This window comes from Tachyglossus aculeatus, chromosome 14, assembly GCF_015852505.1.
Source record: "Tachyglossus aculeatus isolate mTacAcu1 chromosome 14, mTacAcu1.pri, whole genome shotgun sequence".
Taxonomy (NCBI): Eukaryota; Metazoa; Chordata; class Mammalia; order Monotremata; family Tachyglossidae; genus Tachyglossus; species Tachyglossus aculeatus.
The window spans coordinates 4,586,509-4,614,437 of NC_052079.1; the positions used below are offsets into that span (position 1 = coordinate 4,586,509).

Sequence of the window (27,929 nt, forward strand, 5' to 3'; positions counted from 1 at the left end):
GGCCCTGTGGGCGGAGGGAGGCCCCGGCCCCGGCCCCGGCCCCGCGGGGACCATGCTGTCCCGGAAAAAAACCAAAAACGAGGTGTCCAAGCCGGCGGAGGTGCAGGGAAAATACGTGAAGAAGGAGACGTCGCCGCTGCTGCGGAGTGAGTGGGTCGGGGGGGGCGGGGGGGACCTTGACCACCTCCTCCTCCTCCTCCTCCTCCCCCCCTACATAATAATAATGGCATTTAGTAAGCGCTTACTATGTGCAAAGCACTGTTCTAAGAGCTACATGTGTCTGCTGCTTATCTGGTAGTGATTATGAGGATGGCATTTAGTAAGCGCTTACTATGTGCAAAGCACTGTTCTAAGAGCTACATGTGTCTGCTGCTTATCTGGTAGTAATTATGATGATGGCATTTAGTAAGCGCTTACTATGTGCAAAGCACTGTTCCAAGAGCTACATGTGTCTGCTGCTTCTTATCTGGTAGTAATTATGATGATGGCATTTAGTAAGCGCTTACTATGTGCAAAGCACTGTTCTAAGAGCTACATGTGTCTGCTGCTTATCTGGTAGTAATTATGATGATGGCATTTAGTAAGCGCTTACTATGTGCAAAGCACTGTACTAAGCGCATGGCTCCGTGGAAAGAGCCCGGGCTTTGGAGTCAGAGGTCAGGGGTTCGGATCCCAGCCCCGCCAATTGTCAGCTGGGTGACTCTGGGCAAGTCACTTCGCTTCTCTGGGCCTCAGTGACCTCATCTTGGAAAATGGGGATGAAGACCGGGAGCCCCCCGATGGGACAACCTGATCACCTTGTAACCTCCCCAGCGCTTACAACGGTGCTTTGCACATAGTAAGCGCCTAATAAATACCATCACTGTTACAAGGTGTGACCTCCCCAGCGCTTAGAACGGTGCTTTGCACATAGTAAGCGCTTAATAAATGTCATCACTGTTACTGTTACAAGGTGATCGGGTTGTCCCATGGGGGGGCTCACAGTCTTAATCCCCATTTTACAGACGCGGTAACTGAGGCCCAGAGAAGTGAAGTGATTTGCCCAAAGTCACACAGCTGACAGTTAGTGGAACCGGGATTTGAACCCATGATGATGGTGATGATGGTGCTTGTTAAGAGCTTACTATGTGCAAAGCACTGTTCTAAGCGCGGGGGGGATACATGGTGATCAAGTTGCCCCGCGTGAGGCTCACAGCCTTAATCCCCATTTTACAGATGAGGGAACTGAGGCACAGTGAAGTGACTTGCTCAAAGTCACACAACTGACAATTGGTGGAGCCGGAATTTGAACCCATGACCTCCGACTCCAAAGCCCGAGCTCTTTCCACTGCGCCACGCTGCTTCTCCGGTAGTAATAATAATAATAATAATGATGGTGGTGGTGTTTGGTAAGCGCTTACACTGTGCCAAGCACCGGTCTAAGCGCTGGGGGACATACAGTCTTCAAGGGTAGGGACCGTCTCTATATGTTGCCAACTTGGACTTCCCAAGCGCTTAGTACAGTGCTCTGCACACAGTAAGCGCTCAGTAAATACGATTGAATGAATGAATGAATGAATCCCCATTTTGCAGATGAAGTCACTGAGACTAATAATAATAGAATAGAATAGTTATATAATAATAATAATGGCATTTATTAAGCAGCGTGGCTTAGTGGAAATAGCCTGGGCTTTGGAGTCAGGTCATGGGTTCAAACCCCGGCTCCGCCAATTGTCTGCTGGGTGACTTTGGGCAAGTCACTTGACTTCTCTGGGCCTCAGTTCCCTCATCTGTAAAATGGGGATGAAGACTTTGAGCCCCACGTGGGACAATCTCATTACCTTGTTCCCTCACCTGTAAAATGGGGATGAAGACCGTGAGCCCCACGTGGGACAATCTCATAGCCTTGTTCCCTCCCCAGCGCTTAGAACGATGCTTTGCACATAGTAAGCACTTAATAATTGCCATCATTATTATTATTATTAAGCGCTTATTATGTGCAAAGCACTGTTCTAAACGCTGGGGAGGTTCCGAGGTGATGAGGTTGTCCCACGGGGGGCACTTGGTAAAGTACAAAACAGCAATCTGAGAGGGACGATCCCTGCCCACAACGAGTTCACAGTCTAGAGGGAGCACTGTACTAAGCGCTTGGGAGAGTGGACTACAACAGAATTAGTGGGCACGTTCCCTCCCCATCCTTCCTCTACAAGGCTGGATTTGGGGGATTCGAGGTAGCTGGTTTTGTCTGCTAATAATTGTGGTATTTGTTAAGCGCTTATTTTGTGCCAAGCACTGTACTAAACACTGTACAGATCATCACGTCCCACATGGGGCCCTCAGTCTCAGTAGGAGGGAGACTAGCCAGATTGGGTTTCATCCTACTTGGCTTCTTCGGTGAATTGGCTTCAGTTCTGGGCGAGGAGAGGTTTGTAACTGGTCTGAAGTTTATAACTGGCCCAGAAAACCGACCACAGACCCATCTCTTGTTCTATCATTTGCCGGGGAAGTTTAGCATCCCCGTGCCACGACCTTCCCCATTTTAAAACCAACCTAAAAACGTAGAAATGTGTGCCCCCGACCCAGTGTGCCAGGGAAATAATGGCCCCAAACATTTCCCTAATGGAAAATATCCCTGCCGTTTTTGGTGCTTTGGAAACTTAAAGCGACTATCTTTAAATCCTACTTGAGTGCTTGTTTGAAGTTCAGTCCTCCAAGTGCTTGAAAAATATATTTTTTTTCCTCAATAGAGCTAATCGTCGACTTTATGTCTATGCACAGGCCCTTCCCGGAAATTGTGATAAATGACCCTTCAGTTTCATTAAGGCTTAGTACAGTGCTCTGCACACAGTAAGCGCTCAATAAATACGATTGATTGATTAAGGGTTCTTTTGGCTAAAACCTTGGATAACTCAGCTACCTTTCCTAAACCAACGAAATGCAGCATTGAGCCTGTGACGGTGCATCAGAACACTGAAACTAGCTGTAGAGTTTTTATACTGGTGACTTGCTTGAAGCAAAGCAGCTTTAAATGAAGTGTTGGAAAATTTTTCTTCCTTCCCCATTTTTTCCTCCTTTAAAAAACAAAATAGAGCATAGCCCCCTCCACTCCCAGACCCTCTCCATGACGTTGACCTGTGTGCCAGAAAAATCAAGAGCAAATATTTATGGATTTTTTTTCTGTTTTCTACGATCGGGTTACTCAGTCTTGCCTTTAGGTTTAAGAAACAGAAGTTAGAAAAGTTTCAGCCATCTGTGTTTTTCACTAGAATTTCTGCATTTCCAGATACTACTGCAGTAATAATGCAGTACAGTCAAAGAACCTACAAAATAACTTACAGTTTGAGGGGTAATTTTGCATTCTTATTGAGCTTTTCTTTTCTCAGCTTCCTTTTTAAGTCTCATTTGTTACAAATTAAATACATGCGATAAAAAGTTTACCTGAAAAATAAATAATAAACTGTGTGTTTCTGAAGAATTCCAACATTTGATATCAAGTGACATCTAGAAGAATAGTAAATTTGAGCAGATGAGCACTTTTTCTTACCATGTTTTTTTACAAATTGTTTCCACCGGATTGATTCATTTTTATTCATTAAAGTACACATTCTTGACTTCCATCTCAAAGGAGGAAAGATATTTGAATATCGATATCCCAAAGTTCTCTAAAATCTTATCTTTTCGTACACAGGCTGATACTGAATTCTTCCTCTGTGTTTTGCTGAAATGCTTCTTGCAAGGTCAATGAATTCTGATTTTTAGCAGACTCTCCCCTTAACTAAGACGTGGCGGAATATAATCTGGTTTTAAACCAATGGATTTTACTTGTAATTTGAACAAATCAAACCTGAAACCCCTTTTGACTTTTCAGAGGCATCTTCTCTTGTGGACTTGTGCAACTTTTATGTGCCCAGTGCGGCACACAGAATAATTTCACATTTGTAACTTTACTGGCATTTCATGTGAGACTTATGATCATATTAAGAATGAATCAAAACTGGAATGACTAGTTATCTTGAGGAAAAAATGGTTTAATGACCCCTTATCTGATCATTCCTGACCATTCCTTCAAAGTACAAACCAAAGTGAAGTTGTGAAATTGTGCATTCTCTTTTCTCATCATGAAATGCTACTTCTGGGGCTTGGGATGTGGAGGATTTTGATCCTTGAGCAATTCTTCTCTGTTGAGCACTCTCCCACAAACAGTACAGCAGGCTGAGGCTCAGTAAAGGTGATGGAATACGATTATTGATGGAATTCATTCAATCATTCAATCGTATTTATTGAACACTTACTGTGTGCAGAGTACTGTACTAAGCGCTTGGGAAGTACAAGTTGGCAACATGTAGAGACGGTCCCTAATCAATCAATCAATCAATCAATCGTATTTATTGAGCGCTTACTATGTGCAGAGCACTGTACTAAGCACTTGGGAAGTACAAATTGGCAACACATAGAGACAGTCCCTCCCCAACAACGGGCTCACAGTCTAGAAGGGGGAGACGGACAACAAAACAAAACATGTGGACAGGTGTCAGATCGTCAGAACAAATAGAGTTAAAGCTAAATGCACATCATTAACAAAATAAATAGAACAGTAAATATGTACAAGTAAAATAAAGTAATAAATCTGTACAATAGAATATTCAGTGGAATTCATGGAAGGTAGAATGCTCATCTCCTGAAATGATCTGTCGTTTCAGACCTTATGCCTTCTTTCATCCGACACGGTCCGACCATCCCCAGGCGAACTGATATCTGTCTTCCCGATTCAAGCCCTAATGCCTTTTCCGCTCCCGGGGATGGAGTTGTTTCCAGAAACCCGAGTTTCCTCAGAACGCTAATTCCGAGGCCACCTCACGAGGTCATGAGGAGAGAGAGCAACCGGCTGTCCGCACCTTCCTATCTTGCCAGAAGCTTGGCTGACGTCCCTCGCGAGTATGGCTCCTCATCTCAGTCCTTCTTGACCGAGGCCGGTGCTGCCGAAAACGGAGACGCTGGGTCCCGCTATTACTACCCGGAGAGTTTTTATGACGGCCAGAGGAGGAGAGCGCTGGGAGACCGCCTGCACGAGGACTTCCGTTACTATGAGCACAGTAATGATCTCTTCCAAAGAATGCCGCAGAGCCAGACCAGGCATCCTTCAGGTACCTGATTTTTTTTTCTCCCCCCCCCCCTCCTACCAGGAATCTCTCTGAGGTACTTCCTAAAACCAAGCTACAAGTGTTTTTAGCCACCTGCTTCGTTTAAGGTTGTCCCAGTCCTGCTGTCTTATTTAAATGACTGATGTCTGAGTAGTGATGATGGCATTTGTTAAGCGCTTACTGTGTGCCAAGCACTGTTCGAAATACTGGGATAGAAACAAGGTAACCAGGTTGGACACAGTTCCTGTCCCATATGGAGCTCACAGTCTTAATCTGCATTTTCCAGATGAGGTAACTGAGGTACAGAGAATCAATCAATCAATCGTATTTATTGAGCGCTTACTGTGTGCAGAGCACTGTACTATGCGCTTGGGAAGTACAAGCTGGCAACATATAGAGACAGTCTCTACCCAGCAATGGGCTCACAGTCTAGAAGGGGGAGACAGAGAACAAAACCAAACATACTAACAAAATAAAATAAATAGAATAGCTATGTACAATGTAAATAAATAAATAGAGTAATAAATATGTACAAACATATGTACATATATACAGGTGCTGTGGGGAAGGGAAGGAGGTAAGATGCGGGTGATGGAGAGGGGGATGAGGGGAAGAGGAAGGAAGGGGCTCAGTCTGGGAAGGCCTCCTGGAGGAGATGAGCTCTCAGTAGGGCCTTGAAGGGAGGAAGAGAGCTAGCTTGGCGGAGGGGCAAGAGAAGTGAAGCAACTTGCCCCAGGTCACACAGCGGACAAGTGGCAGGGCTGGCATTAGAACCCACGTCCCCTGACTCCCAAGTCTGTGCTCTTTCACTAGGCCAGGCCCACTCCTACTGTTCACATGGATTTCTGTGAATGAAACATCGTGGAAGCAGGGGAATTCTGCAATATGTTGTACTGACCCTGTAAGGCTTTGTGGTTTCCGAAGGTACTAAAGGCCAGAGACTTGTTTTTCAGGAGTTATGGTTGAACCTTTGCAGTTTGAACAAGGGAGCTCTCTAAGGACTTTTAGAAATTGAGGCAGTCGAGTGCAGGACAGTCTTCCTGGGTTTAGAGGTGCCATTCAGAGGAGACTTACCTGATTGGAGTGGAAGGAGGGAAGCTCTCCTGAGGCCTCTGCTTGTACGCTGTCTTTCCTTGCCTGGCTGACTTGTACTTCCCAGGTGCTTAGTACAGTGCTCTGCACACAGTAAGCGCTCAATAAATATGATTGAATGAATGGAAGCAGAGCTGATGAGCTCTTGTTGCTTTGATCGCTGTCTGGGGGCCATATTGAGCTGGGCCTCGTGTTAGGTTATGGTTAATAGGGCAATACCTAGAGCGCATAGATTCTCACCTAGTTCCAGTAGAAAGCTATACAGCTGAAAGGTGGAACTGAAACTGTAAAGAAAGCAGTCCTGGTTCCTCTGATTTCAATGGAGTATTGATGGGGTGTGCCAAGAATCTGAACGTAACTCAGGTTTTGGAACTGCCAGCAGGATTATTTTCCCCAACCAGAGATTTGAAGTAATCACTATTTAAACTTCATGTTTTTAATAATAATAATAATGGTATTTGATGGGCACTTACTATGTGCCAGGCACTGTATTGAGTGTTGGGGTAGATACAAGTACATTGGGTCGGACACAGTCTCTGTCCCATATGGGGTTCACACCCTCAATCCCCATTTTACAGATGAAGGAACTGAGGCCCAGAGAAGTGAAGTGAGTTGCCCAAGGTCACCCAGCAGGCAAGCGGCAGAGCCAGGATTAGAACCCATGGCCTTCTGACGTCCAGGCGCGTGCTCTATCCGCTAGACCATGCTACTTCTGTGAACGTTTCTGGGAATAGATTTGTCAATTCCAGAAAAGTGCACTCAAATGAGTTGTTCATTTCTTCCCAGCTTGTCTGGTTTTGCTATCACAGCACATAATGGTCTGATAATAAATAGGGTATTTTGCACCCTATTTGTCGATAACAATAATAATGTGTGGTTTTTTTGTTAAGCGCTATGTGCCAAGCACCGTACTAAGTACTGGAGTAGATAGCTTAATCAGGTCAGACATAGTCCCTGGCCCATCTGCAGCTCACCGTCTACAGAGGAAGAAGAACAATCTAAGGAGGAGGGAGAAGCAGCATGGCGTAGTGGAGAGAACACAAACATGGGAGTCAAAGGACCTGAGTTCTAATCCTGGCTCTGCCCCTTGTCTGCTGTATGACTTTGGAAAAATCATGTAACTTCTCTGTGCCTCATTTACTTCATCTGTAAAGTGGTGATTAAGACCGTGAGTCTCATGTGGGACAAAGGACTGTGTCCAACCTGAGTCACCTGTGTCTACCCCAGGGCTTTGGACAGTGCCTGTAAGTGCTTAACAAATACCATTAAATAAATAAATCAGTGACTGAGTCCCCATTTTACAGGTGGAGAAAGAGGCATAGAGAAATTCAGTGACTTGCCCACAGTCTTGCTTCCTCTTCCTTCTCCATCTTGCTGCGACTCTCCTTGTTTCCTCCTCCTCTACTTTCTGCTTCTCCCAGACAAGCGCATACAGTCTCTAGTCGCCTAGTCATCTCACTGCCGTCTCCAAGCCTTCTGTCATCTGTACCAAACACCTGGAATGTATCCTGTCCTTTTCTCCTTGCTGCAGTTCATGAAATCAAGGGACTGTCCTCGAATCTGACCCCCAGGAACCTAGCTGAACATTCAGCTCCTCCAATTTCCTCTTCCTGACTCACTGGGCAAAAAAAAAAAAAAAGGCATGCACCCCTTTACTTACACTCAGTGTAATTTAGATTATGGATTTTTCATGATAAACTCTAATTCTAAGGTAATTACTGGGAGTTATATTTTTTAACTGAGTAAGAGGTTTAAGTGGATAGAGTTTGGGGTTGGATTCAGACTTTCTTTTTTCTGACACACCCTACAGCATAGGCGTGTCAGCTGTTTCTTTGGGGTTCTCCTTTCCAGTTTTTGCAAATGAGCCAAGAAATACCTGATATCATGACTCTCTGTTGGTTTGCAGAGCAGGGTTCAAGGCCCCAAGCTTCATTTGGGGATCACACACCCCAGCATCCTCCCAGAACTAAGCGGGGTCCAGGTCATGGCTTTGTGGTTATAGGGCTCAGTATTGGAGGGAGGACAATGAATAGAAATGCCTGAACCGTTCAGATTTAACATTCCAAAGCGCATACAATTATCTGGATAACAGTGCGACAAACTGATACAAATACAGTAAATTACAATGAGTTGACCTGGCACAAAATTAGGTTGGATTCATAGGTTAGTGAGTTTCATTTTGGCAGTAAAATTGTAAGGGTTTTGCTTCTTTTTTTATTTTTGAGGGGATGCCTAATTAGTGAAAAAAAACTCAAAATAAATATTTTCCCATATTTTTCAGGTAAAAGCATAAAAATATGACCACACCCTAATATAACTAATTTAGAGATTTATTTTTAGGTATGATCTTTATGTGAATACTTCAGTTTTTGCATTTTTAGACCAAAAGGTCCTCAGGATTGGAAGTGTGGCTGTTTTAAATGCACTGAACAGCAACCAGAACTGCAGCTTGAGTTGATAGGCACTCACTGTTTATAGCCTCAGTTTAAATTACACTTTTTCAAAGAGGTCAGAAATTGCTGGAAGTCCTGAGTTGACTTTGCCTTTTTATCACCCATCCTCCTCATCTTAACCAGGAATGCACCTGCATCCAGCTTTAACTGCTTTTTGCCATGACCTTTGTACCTTTTTTCATTCTTCCCCTTCCTGGTGAACTTAAATCCCTAACGATTCCTCACCACTATAGGGATTATGAGGCTGGACAGTCTTATCAAGTCAGAGAACACCCTCTGAGAAGAATAATGAATATTATTTGTAGGCTGGATGAATTTCCAGAGCTAGCATCGACTTTGAGTTGTTTGATTTCTAAAGTTTGGTGGAAGTTACCTATCGCCGAAGAGGTCATTGCAGTAGTAGAATGACGATGTGAGAAACCGTCTTTCAAGTCTGTGGAAGTGGTGGGGGAGGGAAGAGCGCAGGATCATTTGGGGAAGCTTGGACCTCAGCCTTTTCCTCAAGACTGATTCACTCACTACCCCATTGCCCAGAGACTTCTCTCGCCCGGAAGGAGTAAGGAAATGATTGCTTCCCTTCTAGTTAATTGGTAACTTCTAAATTAGGAAGTGAGTAACTTTTCATTTTGACTTCAGGTTAACCGCAAAGTTTTAGTAGTTTCTTTTTAGATTAGCTAAGCTATTTGTAGCCATCCTCGGGGTCCTGGAGAATTGATGTGGCGTGAGTACCCTGAGCATAGTGTAGTCCCTGGGGCTCCGGAGAAACAGAGTCGAATCGTGGAATATTGGTCACCACACGGCGATGGCACTAACCAGGTATGTAAGTACGCAGGGGAGAGGAGGGCTTGTGAGTTCAGGGAGGGTCTTCATTCATTCATTCATATTTATTGAGCGCTTACTGTGTTCAGAGCACTGTACTAAGCACCTGGAAAGTCTAATGGCTGCCTCTTTCCCTGCGGAACTAGCAGGGGCCACCGGTAGTCTCCAGATTCTGATCGAGGAGAATTATTATGCTTCCCTCAGAGGCTGGGAACAAATTTGGTCTCTGGAGTCATTTGTGGTAGCAACTTTCCAAATCTCAAACGTGTTCTGTATTAAACGTAAAGGTGCATTTACCATAATAGTTCTATAATGAGAAAAAGAAATCATCCACTTACTATCTCTGTTATTTATTTCATCATTATCACCAATGGTATTTATTGAGCACTTTCTGTGTGCGGAGCACTGTACTAAGTGCTTGGGAGAGGACAGTATAACAGAGTTGGAAGACACACATTCCTTGCCCACAACAAGTCGGAGGTCAGTTAGGGGGTAAATACGGGTGGTAATTCTTGAAGGAGTAATGGAATCAATCAAAAATATTTAGCGAGCAGTCACTGTGCAGACACTGTACAGAGTGCCTAGGGGAATACACGAGAGTTAAGACATAATGTCTGTCAGTCAGTCGACGGTATTTATGAGTGCTTATTGGGTGCTAAGCACCGTGCTAAGCTCTTGGGAGAGAACAGTGCAGTAGAGTTGATAGGGACATTCCCTGTCCACAGGGATCTCATAATCTAGAGGGAGAGACACATTAAAATAAAGTACTGTTAGGGGAGTGGGAGAGTATAAGCCTCTGCACATAAGTGCTTTGGGGCTGGGGGTGAGGTGAATATCAAGTGCTTAAGGAATACAGATCCAAGTGCACAGGTGGCACAGAAAAGAGGGCAAATATGAGGAATGAGGGCCTAGTCAGGGAAGGCCTCTTGGAGGAGGTGTGATTGTAGTAGGATTTTTGAAGATGGAGAGAGTGATGGTCTGTCATCGGGGAGGGAGTTCCAGGCCATACAGGGGATATGATCCATGGGTGGGCAGTGAGATGGATGAGATTGAGGAACAGTGAGTGTTGGTCTGAAGCAGAGTGGTGGGCTGCGTTCTAGGAGATCAGCGAGGTAGGTGCCTTAAAGACTTTCTGTTGAATGCAGAAATCGATAGGCAGCCATTGGAGGTTTTTGAGGAGTGGGGAGATGTGGAATGAAAGTTTCATTTTGTTTTTAAATGATCCAGGCAGCAGGGTGAAGTATGGATAGGAGGCAGGGAGGTCAGTGAGGAAGCTGAAGCAGTAGTCAAGGCAAGATGTGATAAGTGCTTGGATCAGCATGGTGGCAGTTCGGGTGGAGAAGAGGTAGATTCTAGAGAAGTTGTTCAAGTAGAACCAGCAGGATTTGGTGACATTGAATATGCGAGTTGAAGGAGAGAGTTGAATTGAGGATGGTGCCAAGGTTATGGATGTGTGAGATAGGGAGGGTGGTGGAACCGTCTAGAGTGATGGGAAAGTCAGGGAGGACAAGGTTTGGCTGGGAAGGTGAAGGGTTCTGTTTTGGACACGTTACGCTTGAGACATTGTTGGGACTTCCAAGAAGAGATGTCCCGAAGGCAGGAAGAAATGTGGGAATTGAGAGGAGTGAGGTCGGGGCTGGAGAGATTTGGGCATCATCCATGCAGAAATGGTAGTTGAAGCCTTAGGGGTGGATGAGTTCTCCAGGGGTATTAGTATGGATGGAGAATAGAAGGGGACCCAGACCTGAGCCTTGAGGAACTCTCACAGTTAGAGGGTGGGAAACAGAGGAGCAGCCAACAAGAGACTGAGAAGGAGTGGCCAGAGAGATAGAAGGAGAACCAGGCAAGGACAGTGGCAGTGAAACTGAGTTTAGAAAATGTTTCTGGAGAAGGGGACAGTCGTCAGTGCCTGGGTAGCTGAGAGGTTGCGGAGGATTAGGATAGAGCAGAGGACATTGGGTTTGACAAGAAAGAGGGCATTGGTGACCTTAGGGAGGAAAGTTTCTGAAGCGTGCAGGGCATCAAGGAGAGATTTGGAGGAGAGGAAGTGGAGGCAATAGATGTCAACAACTCGCACGAGGAGTTTAGAAAGGAATGGTAGGGGGAAGGTAGGATGATAACTGGAGGGTGCCATGGTGTCAAGTAGGGATTTTTAGGCTAGGGAATATGTGGGCAGGTTTGAAAGCAGTGGAGAAGGAGCCATTGGAAAATGAGTGGTTGAACACAGGCCTTCCCAGACTGAGCCCACTCCTTCCTCTCCCCCTCCTCCCCCTCTCCATCCGCCTCGCCTTACCTCCTTCCCTTCCCCGCAGCACCTGTATATATGTATATATGTTTGTACGTATTTATTACTCTATTTTACTTGTACATATCTATTCTATTTATTTTTTGTTAATACGTTTTGTTTTGTTCTCTGTCTCCCCCCTCTAGACTGTGAGCCCACTGTTGGGTAGGGACCGTCTCTATATGTTGCCAACTTGTACTTCCCAAGCACTTCGTACAATGCTCTGCACACAGTAAGCGCTCAATAAATACGATTGATTGATTGATTGATTAAGACAGCACTTGGGGAGGGAAGAAAGGAGGGAGACAAATGTTTTCATAAGATGTGAGGGGATGGTGTCAGGGGCACAGGTCGTGGGGTAGATTTGGGAGGAGGTGGGAGATTTTGAGATACTGACTGGAAGGATTGGAGAGTTGAAAAGGAGGGAGAGAAGAAGGGGAAAGGCACAGAAGGGATTTTATGGAGACCATGCTTGAAGGTGTGAGTCTTATCAGTGAAGTAGGTGGCAAAGTTATTAGGGGCAAGAGGTGGGGGGTGATGGTCAGGCAGGGAGCATGAGGAATTTAAAGTCTGAAATAGTTGGAATGGGCAGTGGGTGTGGAAATCTATAAAGAAAGAGAAATATTGTTGCTGGGCAGAGTTGAAGCAGGAGAGGATGAGTTGGAGATGGACGAGGTTGACCCGATGGCTGGATTTCCGCCAGCAGCGCTCCGCAGTTCGACATTCCTGTCCTCAAGGAATGTCGGTAAGAACTGGGCCTGGGCGAAATTGAACTTGCCTTTCCAGCTGTGACCTCTTTTCAGCAATACATGTTTTCTTGCTTCTTGAATTACATAGCTTATATTGTTGCAGCTTTGGAGGTGAATTGGTCGTGAGTGACGGAAAGTTACCTGTTAAGTATGAGCAGTCAGTCGTTTGGCTCTGTGAACTCTAGAAGTTTCTCTAGGAATAATTTCATGGTGCTCAACATTTTCACAAAGTCATGATTTAGACACCCCAAGAACTTTTAAAAATTAACAATTGGGATGTATCTGCTTCGTTTCCCGGGGCAGGTCCTCCCATCTCACCTCTTCCCGCTCCCCTCCAATTTGTTCCACTGCTTGTGATCAGGAGCAGGTCCTCAAATCCTACCTCCTGATCCAGGCATCCCCAGAATGCTCAGCTTGCACCCATAAAACTGAAAATGAATCACCTCATAGGCTTGCATTCCATTTGTAGAATTGCAGCATAGAAATTAATCTGCTTTTCAGAAGGGGAAATAGCTCGTCTAGAATCTCCATTCTGCAGAATTGTCAGAGTGTTGAAAGCAGTGTTTGAAATGCCCACACGTCTCGGCCTTGGACCAACCGAGTGGGTTGTAATCACGAACGGGGTGGCTCTTTGAACAGATATTGTGGGGCTGAGGCAAGGGCAAAATTTTAAACGGCCACCACACAGCTGCCAAAGCAGATGTAAGCATGGCAAAGACCATCTTCACACACCCCAGGGCTGAGACTGATAGTTGGATGTTGAACTTCTCAGGTACATCCTCCCTCTTCAGGTTGACCTCCAGGAACGTCATATTTGAGCACCAAGGTGGGAGGGTGTGTGTGTATGTGTCTGTTTTGCATGTGCGTGAGCACGCCTTCGTGGGTACAAATAACACTACTACGACACTGTGGGTTTGGCTTTAAATAATGTAGGGAGTGAAGAGCAAAAGTAGAAAATGGTAAAATCCTCTTAAATAACCATTTTATTGGAATTAGAGTATGAGGGCAGTCCACTTTGGCATCTTCCAACTCTGTTGTATTGTCCTCTCTCAAGCGCCTCTTAGTACAGTGCTCTGCATACAGTAAGTGCTCAGAAAATATTATCAATTGGCTTTGGGAGGAAAGACATGAGACATGAGATGTTGCTCATAGGAATACTATCTTCCTGGCTTAGCTACAAGTGAAGCTACACTTGGTCTTTTATGAAGTTGTTTTATAATAGCTTTATTGTAATAATAATTATAGTGGTTCTCATTAAGCATTTACTGTGTGTCAAGCACTGTACTCAGCACTGGGATAGATACAGGATAATCAGGTCCCACATGTGGCTTACAATCTAAAGAGGGAGAACAGGGCTTGAGGTCCCCATTTTACAGATAAGGAAACCCAGGCACAGAGAAGTTAAGTGACTTGCCCAAGATTGCACAGCAGGTGAGAGGCAGAGCCAAGATTAGAACCGAGGACCCCCGGGCCCATGCTCTTTCCATTAGGACACATTGCTACTCAACAGTAATAGTGATTCTTTGCAAACTGACTGCTGTGTATTTTTTCATCAAACTCCTTGTCTACCGTACTTTATTGTGTTCATCGGCAGCTCCCAAAACCGGTTGCGCAATATCATCCCAGGTTCCCAGAGTCTTTGTTTAACATTGAAATGTGACTGGTGCCACCAGTCACCTCTGGCTCGCATTCCGTACAAGCCCGGGCTGGATGTGCCAAGGAAAGGATCCTCCCAGGGGCAGGAAACATTCAGTTTTCATCCTAAAGACAGTTTGGTGGCCTTTGTATTGCAGTTAGATTCTGGCCAGCGGTCCGGGAAAAGGGAAGGTGGATTTTTAACTCTAAAGTCACCCCCGAGTGCAGAAAGCAAATGTATTTTGAAGAGCTGGTAATTTTGAGCACCGAAACGTCGCCTCAGTTAACTGTGGCCCGGCGCAGGTTTCGGTACCCAGACGGCCCCGTGGCTGAACACAGCCACCCCAGCCCGGCCCACAGCTAGGAACTGGTGGCTTCCTGGGCTGCGGGAGCTGGGAATGGTGGCTGCGGAGCTGGCCCTTGCTTGTTACTCACAGCCAAACCCGGACTTCGCACCTAGAAATTTGGAGCTCGGGCTAGGCGGCCGGAGAGGGGCCAACTTCCTCATGTTCCTCTGTACGGTTGGTTGTGAACAGTTGGGAATGTTTGAAGATCTTCCTTCCTCCATCTCCCCGCCCCTGCTATGCTGAAAGAGTTCCCTGAAAGGGTTCAGACTGCGTCCCACCCCCTCAACCTACTGCGTGGCAGGGTTCGTGACTGAACCCATGGCCTCTCCAGAGTCAAGAAAGCACCTCCCCGGCCGAACGGGCTGGGTTTTCGGAGTCCACGCCCTCTGTCCCCCCCCTTCCCGGCCCCTTCCTCTGAGGCCCCGTCTGTCCTTTCCTATCAGCCTGCCCGCAGCCACGTAGAAAATGGAGACTGCATGCCAGCGTAATTGCCCAGCCTTGCTCCCGCGGGCCTGGAAGCCTGCCTGGGGCCCAGGCAGGGGTGCGCTGGATTCTCCCTGGGCCAAAGCCTGATGCAAGGAAGGCTTCTTGAGTCCCTCGAGGGAATCGGGAGCCCTCGACGAAGTTCCCTGCCTTGATCATCATCATCATCATCATCATCAATCGTATTTATTGAGCGCTTACTATGTGCAGAGCACTGTACTAAGCGCTTGGGAAGTACAAATTGGCAACATATAGAGACAGTCCCTACCCAACAGTGGGCTCACAGTCTAAAAGGGGGAGATGGAGAACAAAACCAAACATACTAACAAAATAAAATAAATAGAATAGATATGTACAAGTAAAATAAATAGAGTAATAAATATGTACAAACATATATACAGGTGCTGTGGGGAAGGGAAGGAGGTAAGGTGGGGGGGGATGGAGAGGGGGACGAGGGGGAGAGGAAGGAAGGGGCTCAGTCTGGGAAGGCCTCCTGGAGGACGTGAGCTCTCAGTAGGGCCTTGAAGGGAGGAAGAGAGCTAGCTTGGCGGATGGGCAGAGGGAGGCCATTCCAGGCCCGGGGGAGGACGTGGGCCGGGGGTCGAAGGCGGGACAGGCGAGAGCGAGGTACGGTGAGGAGATTAGCGGCGGAGGAGCGGAGGGTGCGGGCTGGGCTGGAGAAGGACAGAAGGGAGGTGAGGTAGGAGGGGGCGAGGGGATGGACAGCCTTGAAGCCCAGGGTGAGGAGTTTCTGCCTGATGCGCAGATTGATTGGTAGCCACTGTCTGCGACCCTCCTCCCTGAGCTCCATTCCTCTAAACTTTCCCTGCGGTGGCTACTTGTTGTCCCGCTCATGAAACAGAACCACTTCACCTTTAACTTCCAGGCTGTCCACAAGCTATCTCCCTCTTACACCAGGTCTCTCTGCTCTCTTCACCTGCCCGTCCCAGGCTCACCTTCTTACTGTGCCTCCCTCTTGATCGTCCTACTTCTGACCACCTGTCCCTTCCCCCATTTGGAACTTCCAAGTCCACCGGTCCACAGACCAAGGCTCTTCAAAGCTCTCTTGAAAGCCCACCTCCTCCCGGAGGCTTTCCCAGATAGATTTTTGTCCCAGGTCATGGCATTCACTTCAGCCACCCCTAGCACTAAGGCCTCTTCTAAAAATTTATAACTTATTCAGCTGTTCATTATCCTGTGCCCTGGCTCGGAGAAGCAGTGTGGCTCAGTGGCAAGAGCAGGGGCTTTGGAGTCAGAGGTCATGGATTCAAATCCCGGCTCTGCCAATTGTCAGCTGTATGACTTCAGGCAAGTCGCTTCACTTCTCTGGGCCTCAGTTCCCTCATCTGTAAAATGGGATGAAGACTGTGAGCCCCCCGTGGGACAATCTGACCACCTTGTAACCTCCCCAGTGCTTAGAACAGTGCTTTGCACATAGTAAGCGCTTAATAAATGCCATTATTATTATTATTATTACCAGCTTTCTCTGTTTCTTCTCCCGACTCCAAAATTATTTGGAAATGATTTTGTGTCACCAGTCTTAGATATAAAATCCCCTGGGGGCAAAATGCCTAGTACAGTGCTCTGAATATATTGAATATTGTAATTGATGATGACGAGGAATAGTCAAATTGACTGAATTGTCTCCCAGCTAACCACAGTTGAAACTTGGGCCCGATAAGAGATCCAGCCACTCCAGCCCCCATGCGTACCTTAATGAAACTTGGGAATATTTTTGTAATTCAGAGGGAAATGTATGCCCCGAGCACGTCTGCTTTGTTTAAAGGTATTTCTACAGAGCTACCTTCCAGCTTAGAACAGTGGTTTGCACATAGTAAGCGCTTAACAAACGCCATCATTATTATTATTAGTGCAAGGATCTTGCCTTTATTCTTTGATAATTCCCACAGCGCCTCTCCCTCCAGGCTCCCAAAGTGTCTGCGTAAAAGGACGGGGAGAAAGTAGGGAGGATTGCGAGTGGCTGGGCCGACTCCTCGCCATACAGGAAGGTGGGCTAGGCAAGACACAGGGGCACATAGCTCTTCTAGACTGTGAGCTCGCTGTTGGGTAGGGACCGTCTCTATATGTTGCAAACTTGTACTTCCCAAGCGCTTAGTACAGTGCTCTGCACACAGTAAGCGCTAAATAAATGCGATTGAATGAATGAATTGAATGAACCTTCCCGGAGATGGGAGAAGAGCCGCGTGGCAGAGTGGTTAGAGCCCAGGCCTGGGAGTTAGAAGGATCTAATAATAATAATGATGATGATAATAATAATAATAATGGTACTTAAGTGCTTTCTATCTGCCAGGCACTATTCTAAGCGCTGGGGTAGGTACAAGTTAATCAGGTTGTAAACAGTCCCTGTCCCATGTGGGGCTCACAGTCTTAAGGCCTTAATTGGACGCCTTCCCAGACTGAGCCCCCTCCTTCCTCTCCCCCTCCCCATCCCCCCACCCTACCTCCTTCCCCTCCCTACAGCACATGTATATATTATAATAATAATAATAATAATAATGGCATTTATTAAGCGCTTACTATGTGCAAAGCACTGTTCTAAGCGCTGGGGAGGTCACAAGGTGATCAGAGTGTCCCACGGGGGGCTCACAGTCTTAAACAGATGAGGTAACTGAGGCACAGAGAAGTTAAGTGATTTGCCCAAAGTCACACAGCTGACAATTGGCGGAGCCAGGATTTGAACCCCTGACCTCTGACTCCAGAGCCCGGGCTTTTTCCACTGAGCCACGCTGCTTCTCCTGCTGTATATATGTTTGTACAGATTTATTACTCTATTTTACCTGTACATATTTACTATTCTATTTTATTTTGTTAATGTGTTTTGTTGTCTGTCCCCCACTTCTAGCCTGTGAGTCCACTGTTGGGTAGGGACCGTCTCTGTATGTTGCCAGCTTGTACTTCCCAAGTGCCTTAGTACAGTGCTCTGCATACAGTAAGTGCTCAATTAATACGATTGAATGAATGAATGAATCCCCATTTTACAGATGAGGTAACTGAAGCCCAGAGAAGTGAAGTGAGGTGCCCAAGGTCGTGCAGCAGACAAGTCCTTCCGACTCACAGATCCCTGCCCTATCCACTGAGCCACACTGCTCCTCCACTTGTCTGCTGTGGACTTCGGGCAAGTCACTTCTCTGGGCCTCAGCGCTCTCATCTGTATAATGGGGAGGAAGACTGTGAGCCCCATGTGGGACAGGGATTGTGTCCAACCTGATTAGCTTGTATTTTCCCCCATGCTTAGAATAGTGTTTGGCATATAGTAAGTGCTTAACAAGTACCATAATAATAAGTGTTAGATTATTTTTATTATCTGGGAGGCGAATGCCCCAGACCAGGGCAGATCCCAGGTTTCATCCCAGGCCCTGAACGGTGGAGGACCCCCTTGGATGTGGCCGTCGGGCACCAGGAGCGAGGTGGTGGCCCGTTTCCATGGGGGACTGGACGGGAGCTCCGCTCTGCTAGTAGACCCAGGCCTGTCCTCTGACAGAGTTCCCGGGTGTCAGCCTTTCCCGGACAGCACTCGAGCACACCAGAAGGTGCTGGGAGATGCTGAACTTTTTGTACCTGTCCCACCGGTGGGTCACAGTCTTCCTGCTCTGCTGATTCGAAAGCAGTTTCAGCGCCATTTGTTTGGACGGGACCCCTAAACTTACATTCTATCAAAGGAAACACAGAAAATATTTTTGTAAAAACATGAGCCCTTAGTACAGTGCTCTGCACACAGTAAGTACTCTCCCCCTCGTGCCCCTCTCCATCCCCCCATCTTACCTCCTTCCCTTCCCCACAGCACCTGTATATATGTTTGTACATATTTGTTACTCTATTTATTTTTCTTGTACATATCTATTTATTTTATTTTGTTAGTATGTTTGGTTTTGTTCTCTGTCTCCCCCTTTTAGACTGTGAGCCCACTGTTGGGTAGGGACTGTCTCTATATGTTGCCAACTTGTACTTCCCAAGCGCTTAGTACAGTGCTCTGCACACAGTAAGCGCTCAATAAATACGATTGATGATGACCCCTGTGGATCACAGCCCCTGGCTGAAGGGTCTCAATCTGCGGTCCGAGTGGAGCCCTCACTTTGCGTCTCGAGAAAGGAGAAAAATTGGTAGACGCGATCCAGTGTGGTGATGATGATGGAAGGATTACCTAAGTGCTTGGGGAAGGGTGGATCTAAGATCTAAGTAGGGGGAAGGAGTTCCAGGCAAGATGGAGGGTGGAAGCAAAGGGTCACCAGCGGATGAGGTGAGGGACAGCAGAAAGGTTGGTATTACCGGCCGGCGTGGGTGCGTTGACTGGGATGGAGTGGAAGAGGAGTGAGGATAAGGAGGAGAGAAGTTAACATTAGCTCTAATAATAGTACTTCTGGTCATACAAAGTAGGAGCATTTCTTGTATATATGTATATATGTTTGTACATATTTATTACTCTATTCATTTTACTTGTACATATCTATTCTATTTATTTTATTTTGTTAGTATGTTTGGTTTTGTTCTCTGTCTCCCCCTTTTAGACTGTGAGCCCACTGTTGGGTAGGGACTGTCTCTATATGTTGCCAATTTGTACTTCCCAAGCGCTTAGTACAGTGCTCTGCACATAGTAAGCGCTCAATAAATATGATTGATGATGATGATGAGGTTGAAGTTGGCAGTTAGGGAAGATACCTTCAACTAGAACTGACTGGGATTTTCAAGTGCTTCCTTTGCTTTGTGGGGAGGGGTGGGGACGGGAGAGAGAGAGAGGAAGAAAAAAAGAAGGAAAGGAAAGACAAGTTGTGGCTTGCTCAAGGTCATGCAGCAAGCTAGTGTCAGAGCTCTGTGTGGGTGTGGAGAATTAAGTTCTGGGCCAGTAGTCTTGGAGGAGCAAGAGGAAAGCCTTTCTTCTCTTGCTTGGCTCACTTTTTGCTGCTTCTTAAATGGGGCCCTGGCTTTAGGAGCCCTGGATAAAATAAGTGTATTAGCATACAATGGCCTCACAATCTCTTCAGAGTTCACCACCAGCAGCAAGTGCTAATTGAGGAAGGGTGTGCTTGGAAAAGAAGTTATTTTTGGTTGGGGAGGGATAAGCAAGTAATGTTTGGAGACATAATGTGCAGAAGATGGAGGTTGTTCAAGTGAACTTCTAACCTCTTCCATTTCCATCTGGGTGTCTGAAATGATTTGAAAGAAACTTCTTTTCAGAAACTCCTAATGAATGTATCTACTACATCCGAAGCATTTTGCAAATTACTTTTTAATCATTCCTTATTTTTATACCGGGCAAAAATCCACAATGTATCAAACACCCCTCCTCCCAGATGTTCACTCCTCAGAAACCTCCCTTGGTTGCCTACCCACCTCTGGAACAGAACAGAAACTCCTCACCATTGGCTTTAATCAGTCGATGATATTTATTGGGTGCTTACTACATGTAGAGCACTGTACTAAGCACTTGGAAGAGTGCAACATAACAAGAGTTGGTTCCCTGCCCACAAGAAGCTTAGTCTGGAGGCCTTCAGACTCTCAATTAGCTCTCAACACTCAATGATCTCCTTCTACAACCCAGCCCGCATACTCTACTGCTGTACCTTCCCTTGATCTTGCCTATCCTCCCTTTGTCCAGGAACTCCTTCCCCCTTCATATCCAACAGTACATCACTCTTCCAGCCTTCACAGCCCTCCTAAAATCAATTCTCCTCCAAAAAGCCTTCCCCGACTAAGCCCTCCTTTCTCTTCTCCCACTCCCTCTGCGTCTTCCTGACTTGCTCCTTTTACTCATTTCCCCCCTCCCAGCCCCACACCAGTTATGTACATATTGGTCATTTATTTATATTAATGTCTGTCTCTCCTTCTAGACTGTAAGCATGTTGTGGGAAGGGAATGTGTCTACTGTTATATTATACTCTCCCAAGTGTTCAGTGCTCTGCACACAGTAAGCACTCAATAAATACGATTGACAGTGTCACCTATGCACTTGGATCTTTACTCCTTCCGCACTTGATTTATTTATTTATTTATTTTACTTGTACATATCTATTCTATTTATTTTATTTTGTTAGTATGTTTGGTTTTGTTCTCTGTCTCCCCCCTTTTAGACTGTGAGCCCACTGTTGGGTAGGGACTGTCTCTATATGTTGCCAGCTTGTACTTCCCAAGCGCTTAGTACAGTGCTCTGCTCGCAGTAAGCGCTCAATAAATACGATTGATTGATTGATATTCACCCCACCCTCAGCCTTACACTCTGCCATTTCCCCTTTCTAGACTCTAACCTCCTGGTGGACGGTGATCAGGTCTGCCATTCTATTGTACTTTCCCAAGCGCTCAGTTCAGTGCTCTGTACATACTAGGTGCTCAATAAATACTATTCTGTATATTACAGCGATGATTACACACCACTAAGGTCCAGATGTATGGTTTGGGTTTGTGATAGGCTGGGCCAGAAGGATGACTGCCCCTTATTCTCCATATGTCTATCTAAACAGTCATGAGTAACCCATTTCTTCATGAGGGTTTCACCCCTGGTGCTCCTGTGGGACTTAATCAATCAATCAATCAATCAATCGTATATATTGAGCGCTTACTGTGTGCAGAGCACTGTACTAAGCGCTTGGGAAGTACAAGTTGGCAACATATAGAGACAGTCCCTACCCAACAGTGGGCTCACAGTCTAAAAGGGGGAGACAGAGAACAAAACCAAACATACTAATAAAATAAGTAGAATAGATATGTACAAGTAAAATAAATAAATAAATAGAGTAATAAGTATGTACAAACATATATACATATATGTAAGACATTCTTTCCATTTCTCTTTTATTGGGATGTTGCGTGGCTCAGTGGAAAGAGCCCGGGCTTTGGAGTCAGAGGTCATGGGTTCAAATCCTGGCTCCGCCAGTTGTCAGCTGTGTGACTTTGGGCAAGTCACTTCACTTCTCTGGGCCTCAGCTACCTCACCTGTAAAATGGGGGTTAAGACTGTGAGCCCCCTGTGGGACAACCTGATTACCTTGTATCCTCCCCAGCGCTTGGAACAGTGCTTTGCACATAAATGCCATTATTATTATTATTATTAGATCACAGGTCGTTTTTCTTTGACCCCACTCCCACTGCTTAACAAGGTCAGTGAATGACTTATTTGTGGTACAGTATTCTCTGAAGACTCCGTTTCTATTAAAGGTGCTTACATTGGTTTCAGGAATGAAAGCTTAATTCCATGTGTTAAACAGATGGCTTTCCAATTTTATGCCCTGCTCCCTGCATATGAAGGTGAGAGGAAACTCTAGCAAAGTCTTTGGAGGTATCCTTTGCTTGAACACATGTTAATGTCAGTAAGAGTACAGGCCTGGGTCAGCCACTAACCTGCTGTGGGACCTTGGGCAAGTTAGTTTAATTCCTCTGTGCCTGTTATCTGTAAAATGGGGATTCAGTACCTGTTCCCACCTTAGATGTGAGACAGGATCTTATATCCTTTCCAGTGCTTAGTACAGTTCTTCACAAATGCCTCAAATATTATCACAATAATAAAAATTATTACTATAATTGAAGCAGCATGGTATAGTGGATGGACCACAGGCTTGGGAGTCAGAAGGTTATAGGTTCTAATCCTGGCTCTGCCACACTTCTGCTGTGTGACCTTGGGAAAGTCACTTCTCTGTGCATCAGTTGCCTCATCTGTAAAATGGGGATCGAGACTGTGAGCCCCTTGTGGAACGGGGATTGTGTCAACCCGATTTGCTTGTATCCACTGCAGTGCCTAGTACAGTGCTTGGCACAGAGTAGTGCATAACTAATGCCATTATTATTATTACAAGATTTGGAGGAGTCGGAATTTGCCTTGGAGAGGTGTGTTGCTCTTGGTAGTTTTCTTTTAAAATTGTCCCAAATCAGATTATTCTGAATTTTAAGTCTTTTGATTTAAAAAGAACCTCACTTTCCTTCCATCAGCCAAAGTGCAGTGAAGGAAATTACTATTATGTTAGATTTTCTCTCTTCTTCCAGAAACAGCAAATTTTGCCCCTAACTACAGCAGTAAGTGGTATTAGGTGGTCTGTTTGCTGTTTCTCCCTCCTTGCTGTTTCTCCCTCCTTTATTGTCTCTCAATAAATAACCCACTCCCAACTTTCCTTTCAGCTTCCTAACGTTTTAGTGGCTGATGAGCCGGGGGCATTTGCAACTCCAGTAATCCTCCAGGGCAGTTTTAGTAGTAGGTTTTCACATTTTAATTTTTTTTTTTTTTTTTTTTGGTAAAAATTCCTAGTTGGGTACTGAGAACCTTTTTGGATGTGAAATTGTCGCCCAAAACAATTCTAGTAGACAGGATGCACTCAAGAAGCTATCAGCTATGGGGAGCAGTTTTCAAAGTGTGGCCGGGTCTACCCAGGGAACAGAATTGGGATCCTTGATAGAGAAATCTTTGTGAGTCTACATAAGGCGTTCTCTGATGAAAAATACAGCTTTTTAGCCTTGCAGATAGGCCCGGTGAACTTTTGGCCTGGCAATGTTGGCAGGACTGCCCGCTTTTCCAATAGCATTGCCCTAATTGGCTCTGTGCCCCTCCTGTTGCCCCCATTCTACTGGATTGACAGCTGCTTTTAAAAATGCAGCTGCAGCAAATAGGGGCAGGTCCCCTCCCATCAAAGCAGAACAATAGAGGTCATAAAGAGGAAGGAAATCGGAGTTTACTGAGTTTTTTGAGGCTGGCTGCTGGAAGTAAGCCACCTCCTTTGACTGTAAACTCCTCAAGGGTAAAGGTGCATGGGGAGGGGGTTCATTTGGAAGCCTTTGGAAAACTCTCAGCTGCTCATCTCGTACCACTGACTTAATGACCTCGTTTGTTGCTGGGTTGGTGGAAGTGGTGGGGAAAAAGCAGCATAGGGCATTTGGAGAACCACGATCAATTTGAAAACTTTCTTTTCTCCATTTAGGTCATTGCATCTGAAAACAGCATGTTGCAGGAGAGTAGAGGCATTGGATCCTTTGGGTGTAGATTATGTGGAATCATTTAATTGCCTTTTGACTCCCACACTAAATTTAGTTTTGCTTTTTTCAATATTTCTTTAGCAGTGCACTTCCCCAAGTGATCTTCTTTCGGATTACACTCCCAGTGACCCTTCTCACTGTCTGAGAAGGTGGGATATGTTTTTAATGACCATGAGCTGGGCAGGCATCTGCCTTTGTAATTCGTCATTCTGGGTAAGAAGTGGCGGCAGAGTTGGGCCTGCTGGCTTAGACAAATTAGAATTGATTCCTGGCTGAGGAAACCATAGGAACTTCAGTCCTCTTTATTTCAGCTCTTCGCTGTTGGCCTGCGTTGAATAACCCCCTGTGTATCCTCAGGCATCGGACGGGTCGCTGCTACATCGTTAGGAAATTTAACGAACCACAGCTCAGAAGATTTACCTCTGCCTCCTGGCTGGTCAGTGGACTGGACGATCAGAGGAAGGAAGTACTACATCGACCATAACACCAATACCACCCACTGGAGCCACCCTCTTGAGCGAGAGGGCCTGCCTCCCGGCTGGGAGCGTGTCGAATCGTCAGAATTTGGGGTGTACTACGTCGACCACATAAATAAGACGGCGCAGTACAAGCACCCGTGTGCTCCCAGGTAGGCGGATCAGTGATCCCTCTCTGGGTTTTTTTCTTTTGCTGTTCCCTGTCCGAGATCCCTGGGGGGACCCTTTTTCATCGAGGAGAAAACAGCCGAGAGGCGTGAGTTTTGTGACCCAGAGTGCCTAATAATAATAATAATAATAATGATGATGGTGGTGGTATTTAAGCACTTACTATGTGCACAGCACTATTCTAAGCACTGGGTCACTGTGGCGAGCATCAGTTTGAGCAGGTTGGGGGCGGCTGTCAAGGGTTTCCACTCTAGAGGAGGAAGTGACCTGCCACCAAAAAACAAAATGCAAAATCTCAAGAGCTCAGCAGTGCACTTTCCTAGTCTCGTACAGAAGAAACGGCTGCCCTTGAGGAGCTCACACTCTAACCTTGGGGTCGAACAGTCAAGCCTGTGTTCCCTGTTGAATTTGCTAGTGAGATTGCTCACGTTTTTCTACTGCAGCAATGTGGAAAGATCTAAAGTGTACCCAAAGTTTGCATGTAGCAGAGCAATTTAGAGCAGGACAAGGCAATTGGAGCACAGCATGCCAACATAAATTGCATTTGCTTCAAGATATCTGTCTAGATAGTAAATTTTTGCTCCTTAAAAAATGGAATTTATTCCATTCCTTAGCTAGGACCCACACCCAACTAGCTGCTTTGTCAACTCAATAGTGGTGGCTCAGGTTTCTAGCAAATTGGATGACTCATGTGGGGATTTCTAGCCTGATGAACATTTAAGAGCCAGCCCCCCCAGAGTGGCCAGCATAGAATCTGCTTTTGGACACACCAACCCTAAAAACACGCCAGGGTCTTTGCTCCCTTGGGATAGAAGTGGTGCAGGCCAGCTCCTTGTTCTGAAATCTTTGGAAACAATCCAGTGAATGCCTACTCTCTCTTTTCAGCGTCCCCCGTTACGACCAACCTCCTCCAGTTACGTATCAACCCCAGCAGGCCGACAGGAGCCAGGTCTTCCTCGTTCCCGCAAATCCCTATCACACTGCCGAGATTCCCGACTGGCTCCAGGTCTACGCCAGGGCTCCTGTCAAGTAAGTGCTCACGCTCCCAGCTCCAGCTGACTCTGTTAAAACTCATTCTGTCTTGGAGCAGCCTACTACTGGACTGTAAGTTCTGTGCTTACAGCGACACACGGACACAAAAGTCAAGTCAGGGAGCCTCTTTATGGTCGGGGGGCTGCAGACCTACAGCGGGTAGCCTTCCATGCCTACCCACCCTGAAAGAAGGGAAAATAATAATAATAATATTATGTCTCTGTGCCTCAGTTACCTCATCTGTAAAACAGGGATTAAGACTGAGCCCCCGTGGGACAACCTGATCACCTTGTAACATCCACAGTGCTTTGTACATAGTAAGCACTTAATAAATGCCATTATTATTATTTTAATTATGATATTTGATAAGTGCCAGGGTGGGTACAAGCAAATCGGGTTGGACACAGTCCCGTCCCACATGGGGCCCACAGTCTCAATCCCTGTTTTACAGATGAGGTAACTGAGGCCCAGAGAAGTGAAATGACTTGCCCAAGGTCATACAGCAGGTTTGTGGCAGAGCTGGGATTAGAACCCCTGACCTCCTGGCTCCCACGGGCTCTGTCCACGTTAAGGAAACAGAGTGGAGAGGAAGGCCAGCGACAGCTCTTTACACCTCTCTACTTCCCCACCTCCGGGGCTAAGTAAGGCCTGCCACCCGCCCCCCCAGCCTACAAGCAAGAGATAGCCCACTGTCTTTTGTCACAATGAACCAAACCACTTTCCCTTGACCTCTAGCACCTAGGCTATCCACCTCCGTTAATTGAAAGTAAGTAGGTGGCCGAACACCATGCCTCCCTGCAAACCCTGCTCTGTAAATGTCTGAGGGTCCCGCCCCACCCCGTGTGCCTGCCAACAGATACGACCACATTCTGAAGTGGGAGCTCTTCCAGCTGGCCGACCTGGACACCTACCAGGGAATGCTGAAGCTGCTCTTCAAGAAGGAACTGGAGCGCATCGTCAAGCTGTACGAAGCCTACAGGCAGGCCCTCCTCTCCGAACTCGAAAACCGCAAGCAGCGGCAGCAGTGGTATGCCCAGCAACACGGCAAGAATTTCTAAGCTCACTTTTTCAAATGGAATTTTGTCAGGGTTTTGGGTTTTTTTAAACAGCTTTAAAATGTTTTCACTTTGAAACCATGAACACAAGTACTTGGTTTAAGGAAGGCAGCTTACCTTTTGCCGATATTGCACCTGTGCGGTGGGAAACACCATTGAAACTGTTTTACATGTACCCTGTTTTTAGAGAGAGAATTGCCTCTTGGAAGATTGTTCATTCTTCTGAGAAGCAGTGTCCGAGAACACTAAATAGCCCTTCCGCACCCAGGTGGAACGAAGATGTTGGCTTGTACTCGTGATCGAGACAAACGGTGTTTTGTTTCCCCAGGCGGGGAGGCTGCAGCCCCAGAGAGATCAAGCCAGCTCCCTGTGAGTCGTCTTCATAAAGCAAGATGTTTACAGCTTTAAGCTCTAGCGTATTTACACGATGCGGACACTTCTTATACTGTTTTTGAAATGATACAAACTCGGAAGAAATGAAATTTGGTTACATCGCTCTAACGAGCAAAGTTAGAGTTGCGTTTTTGTTTTTTTTTACCTCTAAAGCTGCAAAGAGCTGGTGGATCCAGTGGGTTTCTGCCAACTGCTGTGCAGATGGTGGGGTAGAGCCTGGGGCAGCCCCCCCGCCAGGCAGGGGCCCAGGTGCCTGGAGGAGATACCCTTCTGCCCTCCCAGATCACTCTAACTGTGCCTAGGCAAGGGAGGAGGCAGAGAAAGACACGCCAGCTTTTTTCCTCAGCAGGTTAAAATCCACCGCCGTTAGGACAATCAGGGAGTCAGCCAGGAATCATGTTTGCTAAGTTGCTTTACGGATCAGTTTTTCTATCCTGTAAAAAAAGCCGTTCTTCACCAGTGGACGCGGAACCGTGTTTAACGCACCCCAGCCCGCCCCAGACCTATTCCGTGGAACAACCGTAAGTCCTGAGAATTCGGTAAATTTCAACTTTCCGTTCCAATGAGTGGGTATCTCTCGGCAGTTACGTTTGTATTTCCTCTACGTTTTTAGATTACCACAAGCAGACACCTATGGTGTGATATTACAATGTTACCGCTCACATGGTCGTTTGATAACAAGCTTATTAAATATATTTTTATGAAAGCTAAACATTTTGTCTAGTTATTGAGTTCCTTCCGGTAGCTATTGTGATGGAAATATTTCCACTTTTTAATGGAAGAATCCACCTCCCCAAAGCCCAGTAAAGGTCAAGAGCATAACAGTAATGGGATGAAGTTGCTCTCCTCCTCCT

General features: G+C 46.1%; 1 protein-coding gene across 1 annotated transcript; it reads left to right on the forward strand.

Moving 5' to 3' along the window:
• SAV1 (salvador family WW domain containing protein 1) lies at positions 1–27,787 on the forward strand. Its single transcript, XM_038756013.1, has 5 exons — positions 1–146; positions 4,680–5,123; positions 24,309–24,579; positions 25,481–25,624; positions 26,484–27,787. Exons 1-5 carry the CDS (start codon positions 53–55, stop codon positions 26,683–26,685), a joined length of 1,155 nt encoding a protein of 384 aa, XP_038611941.1. The 5' UTR covers positions 1–52; the 3' UTR covers positions 26,686–27,787.
• Positions 27,788–27,929: the final 142 nt, after the last annotated feature.

Bases quoted from the DNA above. Each gene is read 5' to 3' on its own strand.
- SAV1 (XM_038756013.1), top strand. From the start codon at position 53: ATGCTGTCCCGGAAAAAAACCAAAAACGAGGTGTCCAAGCCGGCGGAG. The intron at 5,124-24,308 runs GTACCTGATTTT...GTGTATCCTCAG, and splicing joins CCAGACCAGGCATCCTTCAG to GCATCGGACGGGTCGCTGCT. The intron at 25,625-26,483 runs GTAAGTGCTCAC...GCCTGCCAACAG, and splicing joins TACGCCAGGGCTCCTGTCAA to ATACGACCACATTCTGAAGT.